The sequence below is a fragment of the Pongo pygmaeus genome, chromosome 8 (genome assembly GCF_028885625.2).
Source record: "Pongo pygmaeus isolate AG05252 chromosome 8, NHGRI_mPonPyg2-v2.0_pri, whole genome shotgun sequence".
Lineage (NCBI taxonomy): Eukaryota > Metazoa > Chordata > Mammalia > Primates > Hominidae > Pongo > Pongo pygmaeus.
Genome location: NC_072381.2, coordinates 130,216,011 through 130,234,887, shown reverse-complemented (window position 1 = coordinate 130,234,887; position 18,877 = coordinate 130,216,011). Strand labels below are relative to the sequence as shown.

Here is an 18,877-nt window from a genome sequence, read left to right as displayed (position 1 = left end):
GGTACTTTCTTCCTCAAGAGATGGTTAGTAACGGATCTATTTTTATAGAATTAATATCCCAAGGTAAAAAAAGTAAAACCCATACATAGTATAACACAGTAAATTACAAATGGCATTATTAGACACTACTGCAACAATAAAACTTTGGTTTATTTTCAGTTGTATTCAGACTTGCTTACCTAGTCTATACATAACTAGAACATCATATGCAAATGTTGATAGAAATAATAAATACATGACCTTTTGGAAAAACACCTGTGTTCAACTTTTTTTTTTTCTTTTTTTTTTAAGTTGAGATGGAGTCTCGCACTGTCTCCCAGGCTGGAGCGCAGTGGTGCGATCCCGGCTCACTGCAACCTCTGCCGCCCGGGTTCTAGCAATCCTCATGCCTCAGCCTCCTGAGTAGCTGGTATTACAGGCATGTAATAATAATGGTATCATGCTATAAATATCTAAATATTTTTCTATTGATATATCAAAAAATCTATGTAAGTTAACAAAACTCTTACATATTAACATGAAATCTTATTGTTCCATTTTACATTCCTGTCTGGTTTTAGCTTTTGGGTGATAAGGAACGATTTCAGAATCATACTGGGCAACAAACAGAACATACCTTTCTCCGATCTTTAAGAATCCTGTCCAAACTCTCCTCATTCACTTTGCTTGCGTAGTCATAAAAACTGTTTAAGAGAAAAAAATCTTTTACTAAAACCACATAGTATTGTGACATAGACGTGCTTAGCTGCAAGTGCTTGTGGTAACCCTAATGAAGACCTAATTTCTCACCTTACACAGGTTTACACAGGTAAAGAGAAATCAGTCCAAATGCTTTTCTGAAATGAGGTACCTTTTGCATTGAAGAATACCCAAGAGATTGCTACATTCAAAAGATATTACTTCCACATGTGGGAGGTGCTGATAGCAACTAATTATAAAATGTGGGGTTTCAAATGGCTGTGACATCTTTTCTTTGTTTCTAGGTATCAACTACTTATGAAAAAAAGATAACGTAGCAGCTCATTTTCTGAGCAACGAAGAAGGGAAATAAACATTTGTGGGATGTGGAAGAAGACACTGGGCTGCCTACTTTCTCAGGTTGTTTCATTCCATTCTTGCCTCAGTGCTGGGAGGTATTAGTTTGACCCAACAATTCCACAAGTTTTATTCCCAGTTTCATAGATAAACACACCAAGGCCAAGTGACTTCCTCTAAATCATAGGGCTAGTAGACAGAAGGGCTGGAATTTGAAGCCAGGTCTGGCTAGCTTCAAACCTAATACAATCACCCCCAAAAGAGACCAACGTGACCAGGATCCCGTGGTGTGCATCCAGGTATAATGATGCGTGGGCCTCCTCTACCACTGGACGTAGGCTTGGGAAAGCCACACCTCTACCTCTTTCCTACCACCATAAACCCAGGCCTTATAAGCCAGAAAGGAGTTCAAGATATGGTTAAAAACAAACAAAAAAACAAAAAAAGCCACTGACTTGGAAGGCAAGAGACACAAGCTCCAGCTTCAGCTCCAGTTCTGTTTCTCACTATGATCTGGGGCAAGTCACTTCACCTGGTTTCCATTCCATTTTTTGCAAAATAAGGAGTTTGGAATAGACAGATGTTATCTAAGATTTCTTTTGGCTCTAATAACTGAGTCTATTCTTTTTTTTTTTTTGAGATGGAGTCTCGCTCTGTCACCCAGGCTGGGGTGCAGTGGCACGATCTTGGCTCACTCCAAGCTCCACATCCCAGGTTCATGCCATTCTCCTGCCTCAGCCTCCCAAGTAGCTGGGACTACAGGCGCCCGCCACCGCACCTGGCTAATTTTTTGTATTTTTAGTAGAGATGGGGTTTCACTGTGTTAACCAGGATGGTCTGGATCTCCTGACCTCATATCCGCCTGCCTTGGCCTCCCAAAGTGCTGGGATTACAGGTGTGAGCCACCACACCCAGCCAACTGAGTCTATTCTTTAAACTCAAGTCCTTGTTCTGGTACTACTTTGCTGACAGTATTTTAATGAATCCCTGAGAAGGCTGAGGCAGGGTACACCTAGTGAAGCTTTGGACAGTCAAGACCAAATCAGACACCTTCGTAGACCAGACAGAAGCAATGTGTGAACCAGAGCCAAACAATTTCACTTGCTCTGAGATTCCTCTCAAACGAACTGCTGGCTGCTCGTCTTGCTTCCCCATTCCTGTTTTGCTTATGTGTAAATCCAAAAGAGGCGAGGTTCTCAGCAACTGATGGCTTCATTTATAGGTAGCCATCTTGCATGGTGACAATTCTCTGAAGCAATCAAATAGGTGGGGGTGGATGTGCGAGAGTGAATATGACACAAGTCCCCAGGGATTTTTGGGTGCAAGGGGGCCAGGTGTTTGGGCCAGCTGACAGTGGGAGAGTGGTCAGGGTGAAAACTGCAGGGAACAGCAGGAAGAGGCAGGCAGAAAGGGCTGGCTGGCGTTACGGAAGGAAGTGCTGATCAAGAACGCTGATTGTATTCGTGTGGGCAGTGCTAGAAGGGAAGTAGTGGCCTGGCTTTTGGAAAGGGGTAAGAAGTTTGGTCTCAGGGAGTTTTTTGAAACACAGAGTTGAAATCATGATCCCAGCCATTAGGTGGAAGGGTTTGGGGCTGAGAAAGAAGGCACAGGCCTGGTGGTGGTTTGGGGGGAAGTCCAGTGAGTAAGAGACCCTGGACTTTCTCTTCCTCACTCTTTTCCCTCCAGGTGTCTCTCTGTTGTACGCGTTCTCCTTTCTGAACGTTTCTCCCTTCATTTCTTTTTCGTTCTGTCCTTTAGTTGGTCATACTATGGCATTGGTGTATACAGTAGTCCCCCTCTTATCTGTGGTTTCACTTTCCAGTTTCAGTTACCCTTGGTCAATCTCTCAAACATGTTTGAGAGTGAGTGGACACATTCACATAACTTCAATCATCTCCTACTGTGCCTCATTCACAAGTGAAACTTCATGAGGTATGTACATATAGGAAAAACCATAGTACATATAGATAGGGTTCAGTACTAGCCATGATTTCTGGAGTCTTGCCACATATTGCCCGAGGGACTACTGTATTCACTTCAATAAACACAAAAAGAACGTTTTATGCTCCTTTTTCTTACATTTTTAAAGTTGAACACTAAACATTTTTTATTCCTCATTAAGAACATCCATTGAATTATTTTATGTTGATTAACTTTGTTCTCTATAATTGAAGAGCCCTTGATAGGCTAAGAGGAAATACTTCCATTCTAAATCACTAAGCCCACAATTGACACTCTCCCCTTCCCTTTTCCTAACCTAACACAGTGCCGTGTACACAGCACTCAATAAATACATGGATTTGGGTACCCTCATGATTTTACAGCCACAATCAGCTACAGGCCAAAATTCACTAGTTTTTTTTATCAATCAATCCTTTTAATAAGGACTAAAAGCTTACACGTGGCTTACCTAAAAAGTTTTGAACAAGGCTGATGGTTATGGATTTCTGTAATTAGAAAGAGGAAATACATCTTAGTTAATCATGTAAGACATAGGCAACTATAAAATAGCTCAGGACTTTTTTTTTTAAATCAAAATCTCGGACAACAAAGACAGCTTTTTCCTCTGCCAAACAGTTGCTACATGTACACCAGTCTGAACACTCACCCTCAGTGACACACTCTCAGAATAAAGGAGACTACAGAATGAAAGTTCTATTTCTATTTGTCCATGTATGATGAGCACACATCTGAAAGATATTATTCAGGAATATGCAGCGATTGTGTGCCTTATTCAATCTTATCTATTTAAAAAAGCATCACGGGAAAAAGCAACCACTGACTGGAAGCATTTAATCAAGTGGGATAAAAGCTGTGAGGACAGGTGGGGCACGGTGGCTTACGCCTGTAATCCCAGCACTTTGGGAAGCTGAGGCGGATGGATCACTAGGTCAAGAGTTCAAGACCAGTCTGGTCAACATGGTGAAACCCCGTCTCTACTAAAAATACAAAAATTAGCTGGGAGTGGTGGCGGGTGCCTGTAATCCCAGCTACTCGGGAGGCTGAGGCAGGAGAATCGCTTGAACCCAGAAGGCTGAGGCTGCAGTGAATAGAGATCGCACCACTGCGCTCCAGCCTGGGCAACAGAGCAAAACTCTGTCTCATATTAAAAAAAAAAAACAAAAAAAACCTGCGAGGACAGCCTGGGGACAGAGGGCCTTAACCACCCTCACCCTACCATTAATAACCGGTAATAACTCATGACAACTTGGGCCAGGTGTTTTGAAGAAGAAGGAATGCTGTAAGTCTATTAACCCTTTCAAAGATGGTCAGTACCGAGGGAAATAATCATTACAGCGTAGATCGTAACAGCTTCTGAAAAGTTGCTGTGATTAAGCAGAGTGAACAATTTCTTTGAGCTCATCCGGGGACTTAGGGTCTGGGTTTCTTTATAAGACCATGAAACTAACTGACCATTCAGTTATATTAATCACATTCTCCTAGAGAGCAGCTCATCACCCGTTATTTAAAAAACCACAGCCTCAGAGTTCCAGGCTGTAATTTTAACTCAATTAAAAGGAAACCACAGGCCGGGCGCAGTGGCTCACGTCTGTAGTCCCAGCACTTTGGGAGGCCCAGGTGGGTGGATCACGAGGTCAGGAGATTGAGACCATCCTGGCTAACACGGTGAAACCTCGTCTCCACCAAAAATACAAAAAATTAGCCAGGCATGTTGGTGGGCGCCTGTAGTCCCAGCTACTCGGGAGGTTGAGGCAAAAGAATGGCATGAACCCGGGAAGTGGAGCTTGCAGTGAACCAAGATCGCGCCACTGCACTCCAGCGTGGGCGACAGTGCAAGACTCCGTCTCAATATAAATAAAAAAAAAAAAAAAAAAAAGGAACCACAGCCTTCAAGGACATGGGACTAGGCCCTGTAGCTTCTGTACTTGTGTCAATGTTGTCAGAATGAAGTATTTCCACAGGAAAGAAAAGTTCATTTGCCCAGCTATGCAGTAAGATAAACCTTACCTTGGTTGGTCTGAAGGTAGAGTTATCTCAGTTGATTGTTTATGGTTACAGGCTGAACCCTTGTTCTACTCTCTCCCCCTTCTCACTACTGCACTTGACTAGTCTTATAAAAATAAATTAAAGCCGGGCACAGTCGTGCACACCTGTAATCCCAGCACTTTGGGAGGCCGAGGTGGGCGGATCACGAGGTCAGGAGTTTGAGACCAGCCTGGCTAACATGGTGAAACCCCATCTCTACTAAAAATACAAAAATTAGCTGGGTGTGGTGGCACGCGCCTGTAATCCCAGCTACTCGGGAGGCTGAGGCAGGAGACCTGCTTGAACCCAGGAGGCACAGGTTGCAGTGAGCCAAGATCATGTCACTACACCCCAGCCTGAATGACAGAGCAAGACTCTATCTCAAAAATATAAATAAATAAATAAATAAATAAATAAATAAATAAAGGCCAGGTGCGGTAGCTCACACCTGTAATCCCAGCACTTCGGGAGGCCGAGGTGGGTGGATCACCTGAGGTTAGGGGTTCAAGACCAGCCTGGCCAATATGGTGAAAACCTGTCTCTACAAAAATACAAAAATGAGTCGGGCATGATGGTGGGTACCTGTAATCCCAGCTGCTTGGGAGGCTGAGGTGTGGGAGAATCACTTGAACCCAGGAGGCGGAGGTTGCAGTGAGCCGAGATCGCACCATTGCACTCTAGCCTGGGCAACAGAGTGAGACTCGGTCTCAAAAACAAAAACAAAAAAAAGTACAAATAAAACCTCACCTAGTAATATTTCCTTCTTTTTATCACTAAAAATGATAGAGGCCGGGCGTGGTGGCTCACGCCTGTAATCCCAGCACTTTGGGAGGCTGAGGAGGTTGGATCACCTGAGGTCAGGAGTTTGAGACCAGCCTGACCAGAAGGTGAAACCCCGTCTCTACTAAAAATACAAAATTAGCCAGGCATGGTGGCGCATGCCTGTAATCCCAGCTACTTGGGGGACTGAGGCAGGAGAATCGCTTGAAACCGGGAAGCAGGGGTTGCAGTGAGCCAAGATTGCGCCATTGCACTCCAGCCTGGGCAACAAAAGCGAAACTTCACCTCAAAATAAATAAATAAATAAAAATGATAAAGTATACCATCATAAGTTATTCCAGAGATACTGTTAGTAATTAGGATGCAGAATCTTTGTTGCAAAAATATTACCTAGAGTTCAGGGAAAATAAAAACTCATCTTCTACTTTAAAGAACTGTCATTTAATGAAATTCCTGGAGTAAGTTCTGAACTCTGAATGCGCACTGTTACCAAAGCAGTTTCTTTCAAATTTACAAACTGGATTAGAAGCACGCTAAAGACATTCTATAGATACTGTGTGGTACTTTTTGAAGGAAGTTAAAGCTTTCTAAGATGTTTTGCAATACTAAGCACTCATGGAAAAACAGGGTGATGATCTCAAACATGAAAAAGCTGCAGATCGAAGTGAAGTTGGAGGACACCCTAACCGACAGGTAAAACTCTGGAAGCAGGCAGGGGCTGGGCAGCCTCACCTGGAATTTCCAGAGTTTCTTGTGCCTCAACAACACAGTAGACACCTGTTCATGTACATATCACCTCTCGGCACACGTTTCTTTACAAATCCCTGCTGTGTGGTACTGTTGTTCTTGCTTCTCTTTCTGTTGGGTGAGTTGAACATTTCTTCTCCTTCCTCCTTTCATTCTTTCCAGTAATTGTTACTGCATCACCTCATTAACTAAGGACACTTCTGTTGCTGCCTTCTCCCTGCCACTCCTAGAACTAAGGGTGGACAGCTCTGCTTCAAGTGAGTTAGCACAGCTTTTTCAATTCATACATATTCCAAACAAGATGCAGACATTTCATGTTCAAAATGTGATATTCTTTTTTGTTGTTGTTGAGACGGAGTCTCGCTTTGTTGCCCAGGCTGGAGTGCAGTGGCACGATCTCGACTCACTGCAACTTCCGCCTCCCACGTTCAAGCGATTCTTGTACTTCAGCCTCCCAAGTAGCCGGGATTACAGGCGTGCACCACCTCGCCTGGCTAATTTTGTACTTTAGTAGAGATGGCGTTTCACCATGTTGGCCAGGCTGGTCTTGAACTCCTGACCTCATGTGATCCGCCTGCCTTGGCCTCCCAAAGTGCTGGGATTACAGGCATGAGCCACCACGCCCGGCCCAAAATGTGATATTCTATATTGAGTCTTCATTATTGCAAAGAGTAATGGAAAGGCGTCTGTGCATGGAGTGAGACATTTTCAACAAATAATAAATGTGGTCAATTTATTGTATTTAAAACATTGTTATTTTGGAGGGTAAGCTATGCCAGAAAATCTCTTTATACAACTGGTAGTGAATACTACTCAATGCACTTTTCCTAATGTTTGACTTTTCAACCCAGGTTTTCCAGAGTTCCCAGTTTATGCTTTCAAATGTGTATTTATTTATTTATTTTTGAGACAAGGTCTTGCTCTATCACCTAGGCTGGAGTGCAGTGGCATGGTCACAGTTCAGGGTAGCCTCAATCTCCTAGGCTCAAGTGATCCTCCCACCACAGCCTCCCAAGTAGCTGAGACTACAGGTGTGTGCCACCATGCCTAGCTAATTTTTTTATTTTGTAGAGACAGGGTCTTCCTATATTGTCCAAGCCGGTCTTGAACTCCTGGCCTCAAGCAATCCTCCCACCACGGCCTTTGAAAGCATTACAGGTGTGAGCCACCTCACTCAGCTATATTTATTTTTAAAAGAAAAATGTTACAATGGGAACAACACATTTAAGATAATACTAGTAAACATTTTGTCCATGAGATCCATAATTGTTTCAATGAACTGAACATCGCTAATAAGTTAAAGATTGTACAGCAAAAGATAGTTGTCATGGCCCTGTACTAACAGGGTCTCCCCACTGATTGTTACTTCTCCATATCTACAAAACCATGAAAACAGGTATTTACTGCAAGAGGCAGATGGTTTATGAATCAAAGAATCAGTAATTTATGCTATATAGAATTTTAATTATTTGGGCTGGGCGTGGTGGCTTACGTCTGTAATCCCAGCACTTTGGGAGGCCAAGGTGGGCGGATCACCCAAGGTCGGGAGTTCAAGACCAGCCTAACCAACATGGAGAAACCCCGTCTCTCCTAAAAATACAAAATTAGCTGGTCATGGTGGTGTATGCCTGTAATCCCAGCTACTTGGGAGGCTGAAGCAGGAGAATCACTTGAACCTGGGAAGCGGAGGTTGCGGTAAGCCAAGATTGTGCGCCATTGCATTCCAGCCTGGGCAACAAAAGTGAAACTCCATCTCAAACAAAACAAAACAAAACAAAATTAATTATGTTTTATTATATTTCTTTTTTTTTTTGAGATGGAGTCTCGCTCTCTCGCCCAGGCTGGAGTGCAGTGGCACAATCTCTGCTCACTGCAAGCTCCGCCTCCCAGGTTCACGCCATTCTCCTGCCTCAGCCTCCTGAGTAGCTGGGATTATAGTCACGTGTCACCATACCCAGCTAATTTTTTATATCTTTTAGTAGAGACGGAGTTTCACCGTGTTAGCTAGGATGGTCTCGATCTCCTGACCTCTCCTGACCTCGTGATCTGCCCACCTCGGCCTCCCAAAGTGCTGGGATTACAGGCTTAAGCCACCATGCCCGGCCCTATTTCTTTAAAAATAAACAGCCAGAGTATTAATCAGATGTGCTATTTTTGTGATCATGCTAGGTAAGAGAGGTCTTTCTTTCATGGTTTGCTGTCCGTTAACTGCAGGTGGCAATTTAACCCTCATCTTCCAGATTATGCTTGAAAACTCAGGTGCATACAATAAATAACTGCACAGATGTTCTATGAAACAAAATTCTGTTTAAGGATTTTTTTTTTTTTTTTTTTTTGAGATGGAGTCTCGCTCTGTCGCCCAGGCTGGAGTGCAGTGGCGCAGATCTCAGTTCACTGCAACCTCCGCCTCCCAGGTTCACGTCCTTCTCCTGCCTCAGCCTCCTGCATAGCTGGGACTACAGGCGCCCGTCCGGCTAATTTTTTGTATTTTTAGTAGAGACGAGGTTTCACCATGTTAGCCAGGATGGTCTCGACCTCCTGACCTCATGATCCACCCACCTTGGCCTCCCAAAGTGCTGGGATTACAGGCGTGAGCCACCACGCATGGCTGTTTTAGGGTTTTAAAGAATTAAGCAAAACGAAAAGAAAAATAAAAACACCCTAGATGGGCCAGCGTGGTCGCTCACGCCTGTAATCCCAGCACTTTGGGAGACCAAGGCGGACGAATCACAAGGTCAAGAGATCGAGACCATCCTGGCCAACATGGTGAAACCTCATCTCTACTAAAAATACAAAAATTAGCTGGGAGTGGTGGCGTGCACCTGTAGTTCCAGCTACTCGGGAGGCTGAAGCAGGACAATCACTCGAACCCAGGAGGTGGAGGTTGCAGTGAGCTGAGATTACACCACTGCACTCCAGCCTGGTGACAGAGCGAGACTCCATCTCAAAAAAAAAAAAAAAAAAAAAAAAGTCCTCGATGAAAGACTAACTATACCGTCTCACACATCGCAAGTCTTTTTTCTTTTAAGCTGAGATCTTGCTCTGTTGCTCAGGCTGGAGTGAACTGGTATGATCACGGTTCACTGTAGCCTCAAACTTTCGGGCTCAAACAATCCTCCATCTGGCTTTCTGAGTAGCTAGGACTACAAGAGCACAACACCACACCTGGCTAATTATAAAAATTTCTTGTAGAGACAGGGTCTCGCCACCTTGCTCAGGCTGGTCTTGAACTCCTGGCCTCAAGCCATCCTCCTGCCTCGGCCTCCCAAAGTGTTGGGATTACAGGTATGAGCCACTGCACCCAGCTTCAAACTTTTACTTAGTAAATAAGTCAATAATGTGGCGAGTGGGTTTTATAGTTTTGATCCACTAGGGGCAGGAGTATCCAATCTTTTGGCTTCCCTGGGCCACACTGGAAGAAGAATTGTCTTGGTCCACACATAAAATATACTAACACTAGCTGATGAGCTTAAAAAAATTGCAAAAAAATATCATAATGGCTGGGTGTGGTGACTCATGCCTGCAATCCCAGCACTTTGGGAGGCCAAGGCGGGCGGATCACCTGAGGTCGGGAGTTCGAGACCAGCCTGACCAACATGGAGAAACCCCATCTCTACTAAAAATACAAAAACTAGTCGGGCATGGTGGCACATGCCTGTATTCACAGCTACTCGGGAGGCTGAGGCAGGAGAATTGCTTGAATCCGGGAGGTGGAGGTTGTGGTGAGCCAAGATTGCGCCATTGCACTCCAGCCTGGGAAACAAGAGTGAAACTCGGTCTCAAAAAAAAAAAAAAAAAAAAATCTCATAATGTTTGCAGAAAGTTTACAAATTTGTGTTGGGCCTCATTCAAAGCTGTCGTGGGCTGCATGCACCCTACAGGCCGTGGGTTGGACAAGCCTGCATTAGGAGGTAGTTCAGCCTCTTGATTCCCCTTAATCCTGACCTAACTTCAATACACACCCTTGGGGCCAGGCGTGGTGACTCACACCTGTAATCCCAGCACTTCGGGAGGCCAAAGCAGGTAGATCACCTGAGGCCAGGAGTTCGAGACCAGCCTGACCAACATGGAGAAACCCCGTCTCTACTAAAAATACAAAAATTAGCCGGGCATGGTGGCATGCACCTGTAATCCCAGCTACTCGGGAGGCTGAGGCAGGAGAATCGCTTGAACCCAGGAGGCGGAGGTTGCAGTGAGCTGAGATGACGCCACTGCCCTCCAGCCTGGGCGACAGAGCCAGACTACGTCTCAAAAATAAATGAATAAATAAATAAATAAAACACCCTTGTCCCCTACCCCACATACTAGAAGCCTATCAGAACAGGCTTGAAATTAATTATTTGCTCCCAACATGACCAAACTTGCCACTTGCCAACAGTATTTCTTTATTTTTCTTTTTTTTTTTTTGAGACAGAGTTTCGCTCTTGTTGCCCAGGCTGGAGTGGAATGGCACAATCTCAGCTCACCACAACCTCCGCCTCCCAGGTTCAAGCGATTCTCCTGCCTCAGCCTCCCGAGTAGCTGGGATTACAGGCATGTGCCACCACACCTGGCTAATTTTTGTATTTTTAGTAGAGACGAGGTTTCCCCATGTTGGTCAGGCTGGTCTTGAACTCCCAACCTCGGGCAATCCGCCCAACTTGGCCTCCCAAAGTGCTGGGATTACAGGCATGAGCCACTGCACCCAGCTAGTCAACAGTATTTCAAACCACAAACCACTAATCTCCACATATTCTGTATTTTAGTCATATGAACAGGCCAGATTCACTATGTGTTTTATACAGACCTTGTTCTGTGCTCCCCTGAATGTACTGCCCATTAAGTTTACCTCCTGACACACATCTTTACTGATTTCCCCACTAGCAGTTTTCCTCTCAACTTTGGGCAGTTCGGGGATTTTCTCTGTTACTTTCTTATAGCATTCTTCTCGCACTGTCTGGTATTTCTTCCTGCCTGTCTAATCCTCCCCACAGCTCTAGGAGGCAGGGATGATTCTGGGTATTTCCTTCACTGCCCAGCACACGCCTCACATATGAAAGTTCTTCAATATATGTTTGCCGCATTGCCGGGCGCGGTGGCTCACGCCTGTAATCCCAGCACTTTGGGAGGCTGAGGCGGACGGATCACGAGGTCAGGAGATCGAGACCGTCCTGGCTAACACGGTGAAACCCCGTCTCTACTAAAAACACAAAAAAATTAGCCGGGCGTGGTTGCAGGCGCCTGTAGTCCCAGCTACTCGGGAGGCTGAGGCAGGAGAATGGCCTGAACCTGGGAGGCGGAGCTTGCAGTGAGCGGAGATCACACCACTGCACTCCAGCCTGGGCGACAGAGCAAGACTCTGTCTCAAAAAAAAAAAAAAAAAAAGTTTGCTGCATAAATAAATGAAAAGTTCCTTGCTTTGTTCAGAGTATTAGGATATGCAGTTTGGTGATCTGCCTGAAGTGTACCTGAAAGGACTATGACCTCTATTTATCAAAAGGAGGCTGATCCAAAGACAGTGGGCGCGTCTATAGCTATAAAGACTCCTTCATCTTCCCCAGATATCTCCTCCGAAGTGGGTATTTGGCTTATCCCTCAGAAGGCTGTATAGGTTTAGTAAATATCCCATGTAAACAAATGTAAATATCCTTGCTGGATCCCTTTAGGAAGGACCAGCACAATATATGAATTCGTTATGGTATGAGGTGATACCGGCAATGGGGAGAGCCTGATTTGCAAACTTGAGGTTCATGGTGGTTTTGAAGAGACTATCAATCAAGTGGTCACACAGCAATTCAGTGACAGTCACCCCCATTGGTGGGTAAGGAATACTTTATAGAAGACCCATATTTATAGCTAGACATTCTGTTTTCTCTGACTTTATACTGACACAAAAACATTTCATATCATTTATTAGTGCAAATAATTTTAGTTTTTTTCTTTCTTTTTGAGACAACATCTTGGCTCACTGCAACCTCCGCCTCCTGAGTTCAAGCGATTCTCCTGCCTCAGCATTCTGAGTAGCTGGGATTACAGGCACCCGCCACCACGCCCGGCTAATTTTTGTATTTTTAGTAGAGACAGGGTTTCACCATGTGGGCCAGGCTGGTCTCGAACTCCTGACCTCAGGTGATCCACCTACTTCAGCCTCCCAAAGTGCTGAGATTACAGGCATGAGCCACCATGGCCGGCCTTATTTTCGTTTTTTTTCTACATACTCTTTGATTTTTTTTTTTTTTTTTTTTGAGACAGAGTCTTGCTCTGTCCCCCAGGCTGGAGTGCAGTGGCACGATCTCGGCTCACTGCAAGCTCCGCCTCCCAGGTTCACGCCATTCTCCAGCCTCAGCCTCCTGAGTAGCTGGGACTACAGGCGCCCACCACCATACCCGGCTAATTTTTTTGTATTTTTAGTAGAGACAGGGTTTCACCGTGTTAGCCAGGATGGTCTCGATCTCCTGACCTCGTGATCCACCCACCTCGGCCTCCCAAAGTGCTGGGATTACAGGCGTAAGCCACCGCGCCCGGCATACTCTTTGAATTCTTTAGGATAAAATCAGTTAAGGGCAAAACAACAAAACAAACATTAAGTAAATATACAAAAAAGATATTTCTAAGGTCATTGAGAAATTTACTTACCAATTACTTGCAGAAATTCTGTGTTGCTGATTTGTGAGTCACTGATGCTAAACGTTTCCTCTTGTCTTACCTCTCCCAGTAAAAATCCTTCCTAAAAGTAATTAAAGAAAATAGTTGCAGACTAAAAATAAAAATGACTTTTACTGAAATTAAGAGGAATTGAGGACATATAAATTTATAATTTTCACAATAATCCAAACAAGCTTCCCATGTAAACCACTATTCTATAAACCAACAGACTAAAGCAATCTGAGGTATATCTATTAATTGGATTGTTCCAAAAAAGGATAACAAGATAAAATATTATTTTAATCCCTTCAACTCTTCCCTGTTTTTGGAAGAGTGAATTTCATCACCTAAATCTTAAGTATCATAACCAATGTCAAAAAACTCAGGAAGTAGAAATATTTCAAAGTTGTTTTCTTGAAATCACATACAATTTATTTCGTTGTTGTAAAAACATCGCTGATGATGAAAAGATAAAGTTAACACAATGACAACTAAATGCGTTTATACAGGCTGGCATAGAAAATTAGGATTTTAGCAAAACAATTAAATTTCCCATCATCCACATGAACCTTTTTCTTGTCTTTTTTTTTCTTTTTTTTTTTTTGAGATGGAATCTTGCTCTGTCACCCAGGCTGGAGTGCAGTGGCACGATCTCTGCTCACTGCAAGCTCCGCTTTCCGGGTTCGTGCCATTCTCCTGTCTCAGCCTCCTGAGTAGCTGGGACTACAGGCGCCTGCCACCACGCCCAGCTAATTTTTTGTATTTTTAGTAGAGACGGGGTTTCACCGTGTTAGCCGGGATGGTCTCGATCTCCTAACCTCATGATCCGCCTGCCTTGGCCTCCCAAAGTGCTGGGATTACAGGCTTGAGCCACTGCGCCCAGCCTAACCTTTTTCTTTAATAAATGCAGAGGTTAACTTATTTACACTTTTGGAGGGCATTTACCACCACAGTTGATTGTAGATTACTTGGCTTATTACCTACTCTTTGTGTACTTGCTGCCATGTTCTGCACAAGCACAGCTGGGAGAAGACATACTCTAAATCCTAAAGTAACTTTCCTATACAGAGGGTTGAACTGAGAAGCTGTCCTGGAATCTCTCTCCCCAGATATCACACGGCTTACTCCTTTCCTTCATTCAGGTCTTTACTCAAATGGCACCTTATCAGAGAGGCCTTGCCTGACCAACTTAATGGAAATAGCATCTGCCAGGCACTCTGCCCCCTTTACCTTACATTCTCTTTCTTCTTGGTCTTCTCACTATCCATCATATTACATATTTATAAATAAATACATTTATTATCCCTTGCCAGAATGTAAACTCCACGAGAGCAGGAACTGTGTGCTTATTCACTGCTCTATCTCAGCACCCACCACAATGCCTAACACTTAGTAGGTGCCTCACTAACACTGGTTGAATAAATTTGTTGAAACAATGCCCTTGTACGATATATCCTTCTATTCTAAGTTGATCCTTCAAATCAATTAATGAAGTTTCCTAGTTTAAAAACATTTCCAGTTTAAAGTGAGAATCTATGGGAGTGGGGAAAGACAGATACTTTACAGTCTAGTTTTTGTATTTGATTTGAGGAGGGGGAGCGTCCTAAAATACCAAATCAGCACAGAGCATTTCTCAAACTTAGGAAATATATAGGCCGGGCACGGTGGCTCTTGCTTGTAATCCCAGCACTTTGGGAGGCCGAGGTGGGTGGACTGCCTGAGGTCAGGAGTTTGAGACCAGCCTGGCCAAAACGGAGAAACCCTGTCTCTACTAAAAATACAAAAACTAGCTGGGTGTGGTGGTGCGCACCTGTAATCCCAGCTACTAGAGCGGCTGAGGCAGAAGAATCGCTTGAACCCAGGAGACGGAGGTTGCAGTGAGCCGAGATTGTGCCACTGCACTCAAGCCTGGATGACAGAGCAAGACTCCGTCTCAAAAAAAAAAAAAAGAAGAAAAAAAGAAATATATATATTCCCTTTAAAAAAAAAACTCTCTGAGATCCAAAGGAGTGTCCATGACTACTAATTTCAGAAACACTGCCTAAATAAGCTTGTTTTACCCTATGAAAATCTTTCAGTTATGAATTCTCACCACAAACGCGGTTTTGTCTTGTCACAAGCAAAAGACAAACAAAACAAATACCCACTTTCAAAAAATCAAAGTGAAAAAATAATTTCATATTCACACAGAACTTTAGACCTTAAGAACATAGCTAGATCCCTAGTATTCTACAGTATTGGGTTGCTGGATTTAGCAAAAAAGATATAAGACACACAATAAAATTTTAATTTTAGATAATAAATAATTCTTTTGTAAGTTTTGGGATATACTTATACTATAAATTGCTATTTATCTAAAATTCAAATTAACTGAGTGTGCTGTATTTCATCTGGTAACCCTACAACAGTCTTCCATTTGTGGAACAACGATATAACTCAACAGTGACATCAAGAAATTCTAGGTCAGATGCGGTGGGTCACGCCTGTAATCTCAACACTTTAAGAGGTCAAAAATGGAAGATCGCTTAAGGCCAGGAGTTTGAGATCAGTCTGGGCCACATAGCAAGACCTCGTCTGTAATTTTTTTTTTTAAAGGACATTCTAAAGCCAAGTACAAGAGGAATGTGTATACGTCTACTGGTCTGGATTATCTGAGCCACTGTTACTTTATAGTAGGAGTTGGCAAACTACGGCATGGGGACTGATTCCAGCCTAATGCTTATTAATGTATGGCCTGTAAGCTAAAAATGGTTTCTATGTTTTTATTTTATTTTATTATTATTTTTGTTGCCCAGGCTGGAGTGCAATGGCGTGATCTCGACTCACCACAACCTCTGCCTCCCGGGTTCAAGCGATTTTCCTGCCTCAGCCTCCCTAGTAGCTGGGATTACAGGCATGCACCACCACGCCCAGCTAATTTTATATTTTCAGTAGAGACGGAGTTTCTCCTTGTTGGTCAGGCTGGTCTTGAACTCCTGATCTCAGGTGATCTGCCCGCCTCAGCCTCCCAAAGTGCTGGGATTACAGGCATGAGCTACCGTGTCCAGCTAATAACAGTCACTTGAATCTTTTATTGTCTATAGATGCTTTCTCCCAATAATAGCAGAGTTGAATAGTTGCTATAGAGACCATATGGCTTGCAAAGCCTACAAAGTTTACTGTCTGGCCCTGTACAGAAAAGTATGCTAGCCCCAGGTCTACAGATGAGTGGTTTTAAATTAATTTCTTGACTGGACAAAATAAGTATGTACTACAAAAGTAAATTGTTGGTTCTTCAACCTTAAAATTGAAATTATTTTCAAGGATTCCACATCTATAATTGTGGCAAAGTTAATATAAACAGGCATGGTCATATAAAACACAGTTGCAAACTATTGGCATTGGTGAAAATTTCTATGAAGTCTAGCACCACGCCTTGCAGAGTAGATATTAAGGGATATATTTTGAATTAATTTTTTTCAACAGGTAGCTGCTTGTTCTTACAATAATCTTGCCATGTACATAAACTGTGATATTAGTAGGCACTCAAGAAATAGAGTAAAGGACCCACTTTTAATAGTCCATGGACACTAGGGGTATCACAAACTCTTACATATGGAACTATATTACATTATTAAATAGCTGGTTGTAGTACCCTAGGCCATAGTCTTCAAAGCTGCCTCTGGAAAAACCCATGATGTATATATTTCTATTCCTATCATTAAGTTCTACCATCAACACTGAAGAGATGAAAAGGTACAATAATTTAATTGCATTCAATTTACTAATGGAATCACCTCCCTGTGAAATCAGTTTTTATTAATGGAAGCTAAGATTGCTGACATCAAACCAAATGCAGTTCCTCCTTCTGCAGTGTACCATTTTGCTTTGTAATGACAACCAAAAACCCCACGCATAGGTTTAATGAGTTTGAATCATTCACTATTAACATCACTTAAAATAATCCCCCAATTTGGTGGCCAAATTATATACCTCCTTTAAGAGAGAAGTGATCTAGTTTCACAAAGCATTTCCAATCAGAGGCCAATGACGTTAAAAGACAATCTGTAAAATAAAGACACTGAAACAGACAGGATCTGCTCCTCCTGTGGGCTCCACAGCCTATGCATTTCCCATCACTCAGTAGTGGGCCTGTCACTTCCCTATTTCACTGTGACTAGTGAAAGAACTAGTCACAAAGAACTAAACACGCAACTTCAAGGAAATACAAAATAGACCCTGCACCGAACGCTCCTGTTTACATTCTCCATTTTGCATCAGGGCGAAGAAAACACACAACCGTGTCTAGCAAGTATCAATAATGACAGTCACGGTTTCACTCGTAGCACCCCCACGACAACCTGTGAGACCGGCGGGCGGGGCTGAGTATCTCGCCTCCTGGACTAAACGCCGGGCCTCTAGATTCCTTCCCGACCCCGTGCGTCCCTCTTAAGTCTAGAAGCCCGACTTTCAGGGACGGGCAGGCGCTCGGTTTCCACCGAGCGACTCCTGACACTGCAGGAGGCCAGGTGAGACAGCTTTGCTGCACGGGAGACGGCTGTGCCGGGACGGCGGAGCGGCTGAGAGAGCGAAGCCAGGGGGCCTGTCCCGGGGCGAAGGAGCCCCCAGAGGCAAGAGCTCACCGGGGGCGGGAGCCGCCCGGGTCACCAGCTCCTCCGGCCGGCCCTGGTGCCCAGGGGGCGAGCCGCATGAGGTCCCGGCTTGGCCGCGAGCGCCGGCCTGAGACAGAGGCTGAAAGCCCCCAGCGGGCGCGGCAGGGGGCCCGGCACCTACGTGGTCCGCGTTGCTGTTGGCGCTGTGGAAACACACAGCACTGAAGGTGTAGCCCGAAATGGACGCCGCCATGATGGAAATCTCCAGCTCCCCCATCATGCCCCGCGGAGGGCACACGGCCTTCCGGACGGCCCGACCCCTTGGCATCATGGGAAGTGGAGTCTGCGGCTGGCAGCGGCCGAGGGCCCTGAACGCTCCTAGTCTTGAAGGCTGAGGAACGCCGGTGTTCGCGATCGGAAGGACCCCGACACCGGCACCGTATCCTCCGCAGGGGTGTCGCTTCCGACACGCCTCAGACAGCGGTTGATAGTTCCGCAAACAGTTCTTTCCCTTTGCAAGTGAAACCTTAGTATTAAAAGACAACATTCTAGCCGGGCGCAGTGGCTCACGCCTGTAATCCCAGCACTTTGGAAGGCCGAGGCGGGCGGATCACCTGAGGTCAGGAGTCCGAGACCAGCCTGACCAACATGGAGAAACCCTGTCTATATTGAAAATACAAAAATTAGCCGGGCGTGGTGGCACATGCCTGTAATCCCAGCTACTCGGGAGGCTGAGGGAGGAGAATGGCTTGAACCCGGGAGGCGGAGGTTGCGGTGAGTCGAGATCGTGCCATTGCACTCCAGCCTGGGCAGCAAGAGCGAAGTTTCGTCTCAAAAAAAAAAAAAAAAAAAAAAAAAAAAAAAAAAAAAAAACAAAGGCCAACATTTAGGCTGAGCGCGGTGGCTCACGCCTGTAATCCCAGCACTTTGGGAGGCCGAGGTGGGCGGATCACGAGGTCAGGAGATCGAGACCATCCTGGCTTACACGGTGGAACCCCGTCTATACTAAAAATACAAAAAATTAGCCGGGTGTGGTGGCGGGTGCCTGTAGTCCCAGCTACTCAGGAGGCTGAGGCAGGAGAATGGCGTGAACCTGGGAGGCAGGAGAATGG

General features: G+C 44.6%; 1 protein-coding gene across 1 annotated transcript in view; it reads right to left on the bottom strand.

Annotated features, from left to right (window-relative positions):
- ABRAXAS2 (abraxas 2, BRISC complex subunit) overlaps positions 1-18,344 on the bottom strand; it is a 35,045-nt gene extending 16,701 nt beyond the window's left edge. The window contains exons 1-4 of the mRNA XM_054437170.2: positions 17,947-18,344; positions 13,165-13,255; positions 3,446-3,482; positions 617-683 (exon numbers count right to left, since the gene is read on the bottom strand). Coding sequence (XP_054293145.1) covers positions 617-683; positions 3,446-3,482; positions 13,165-13,255; positions 17,947-18,312 — 561 coding nt within the window. The 5' untranslated portion in view covers positions 18,313-18,344. The remainder of the gene's footprint in view (positions 1-616; positions 684-3,445; positions 3,483-13,164; positions 13,256-17,946) is intronic.
- Positions 18,345-18,877: the final 533 nt, after the last annotated feature.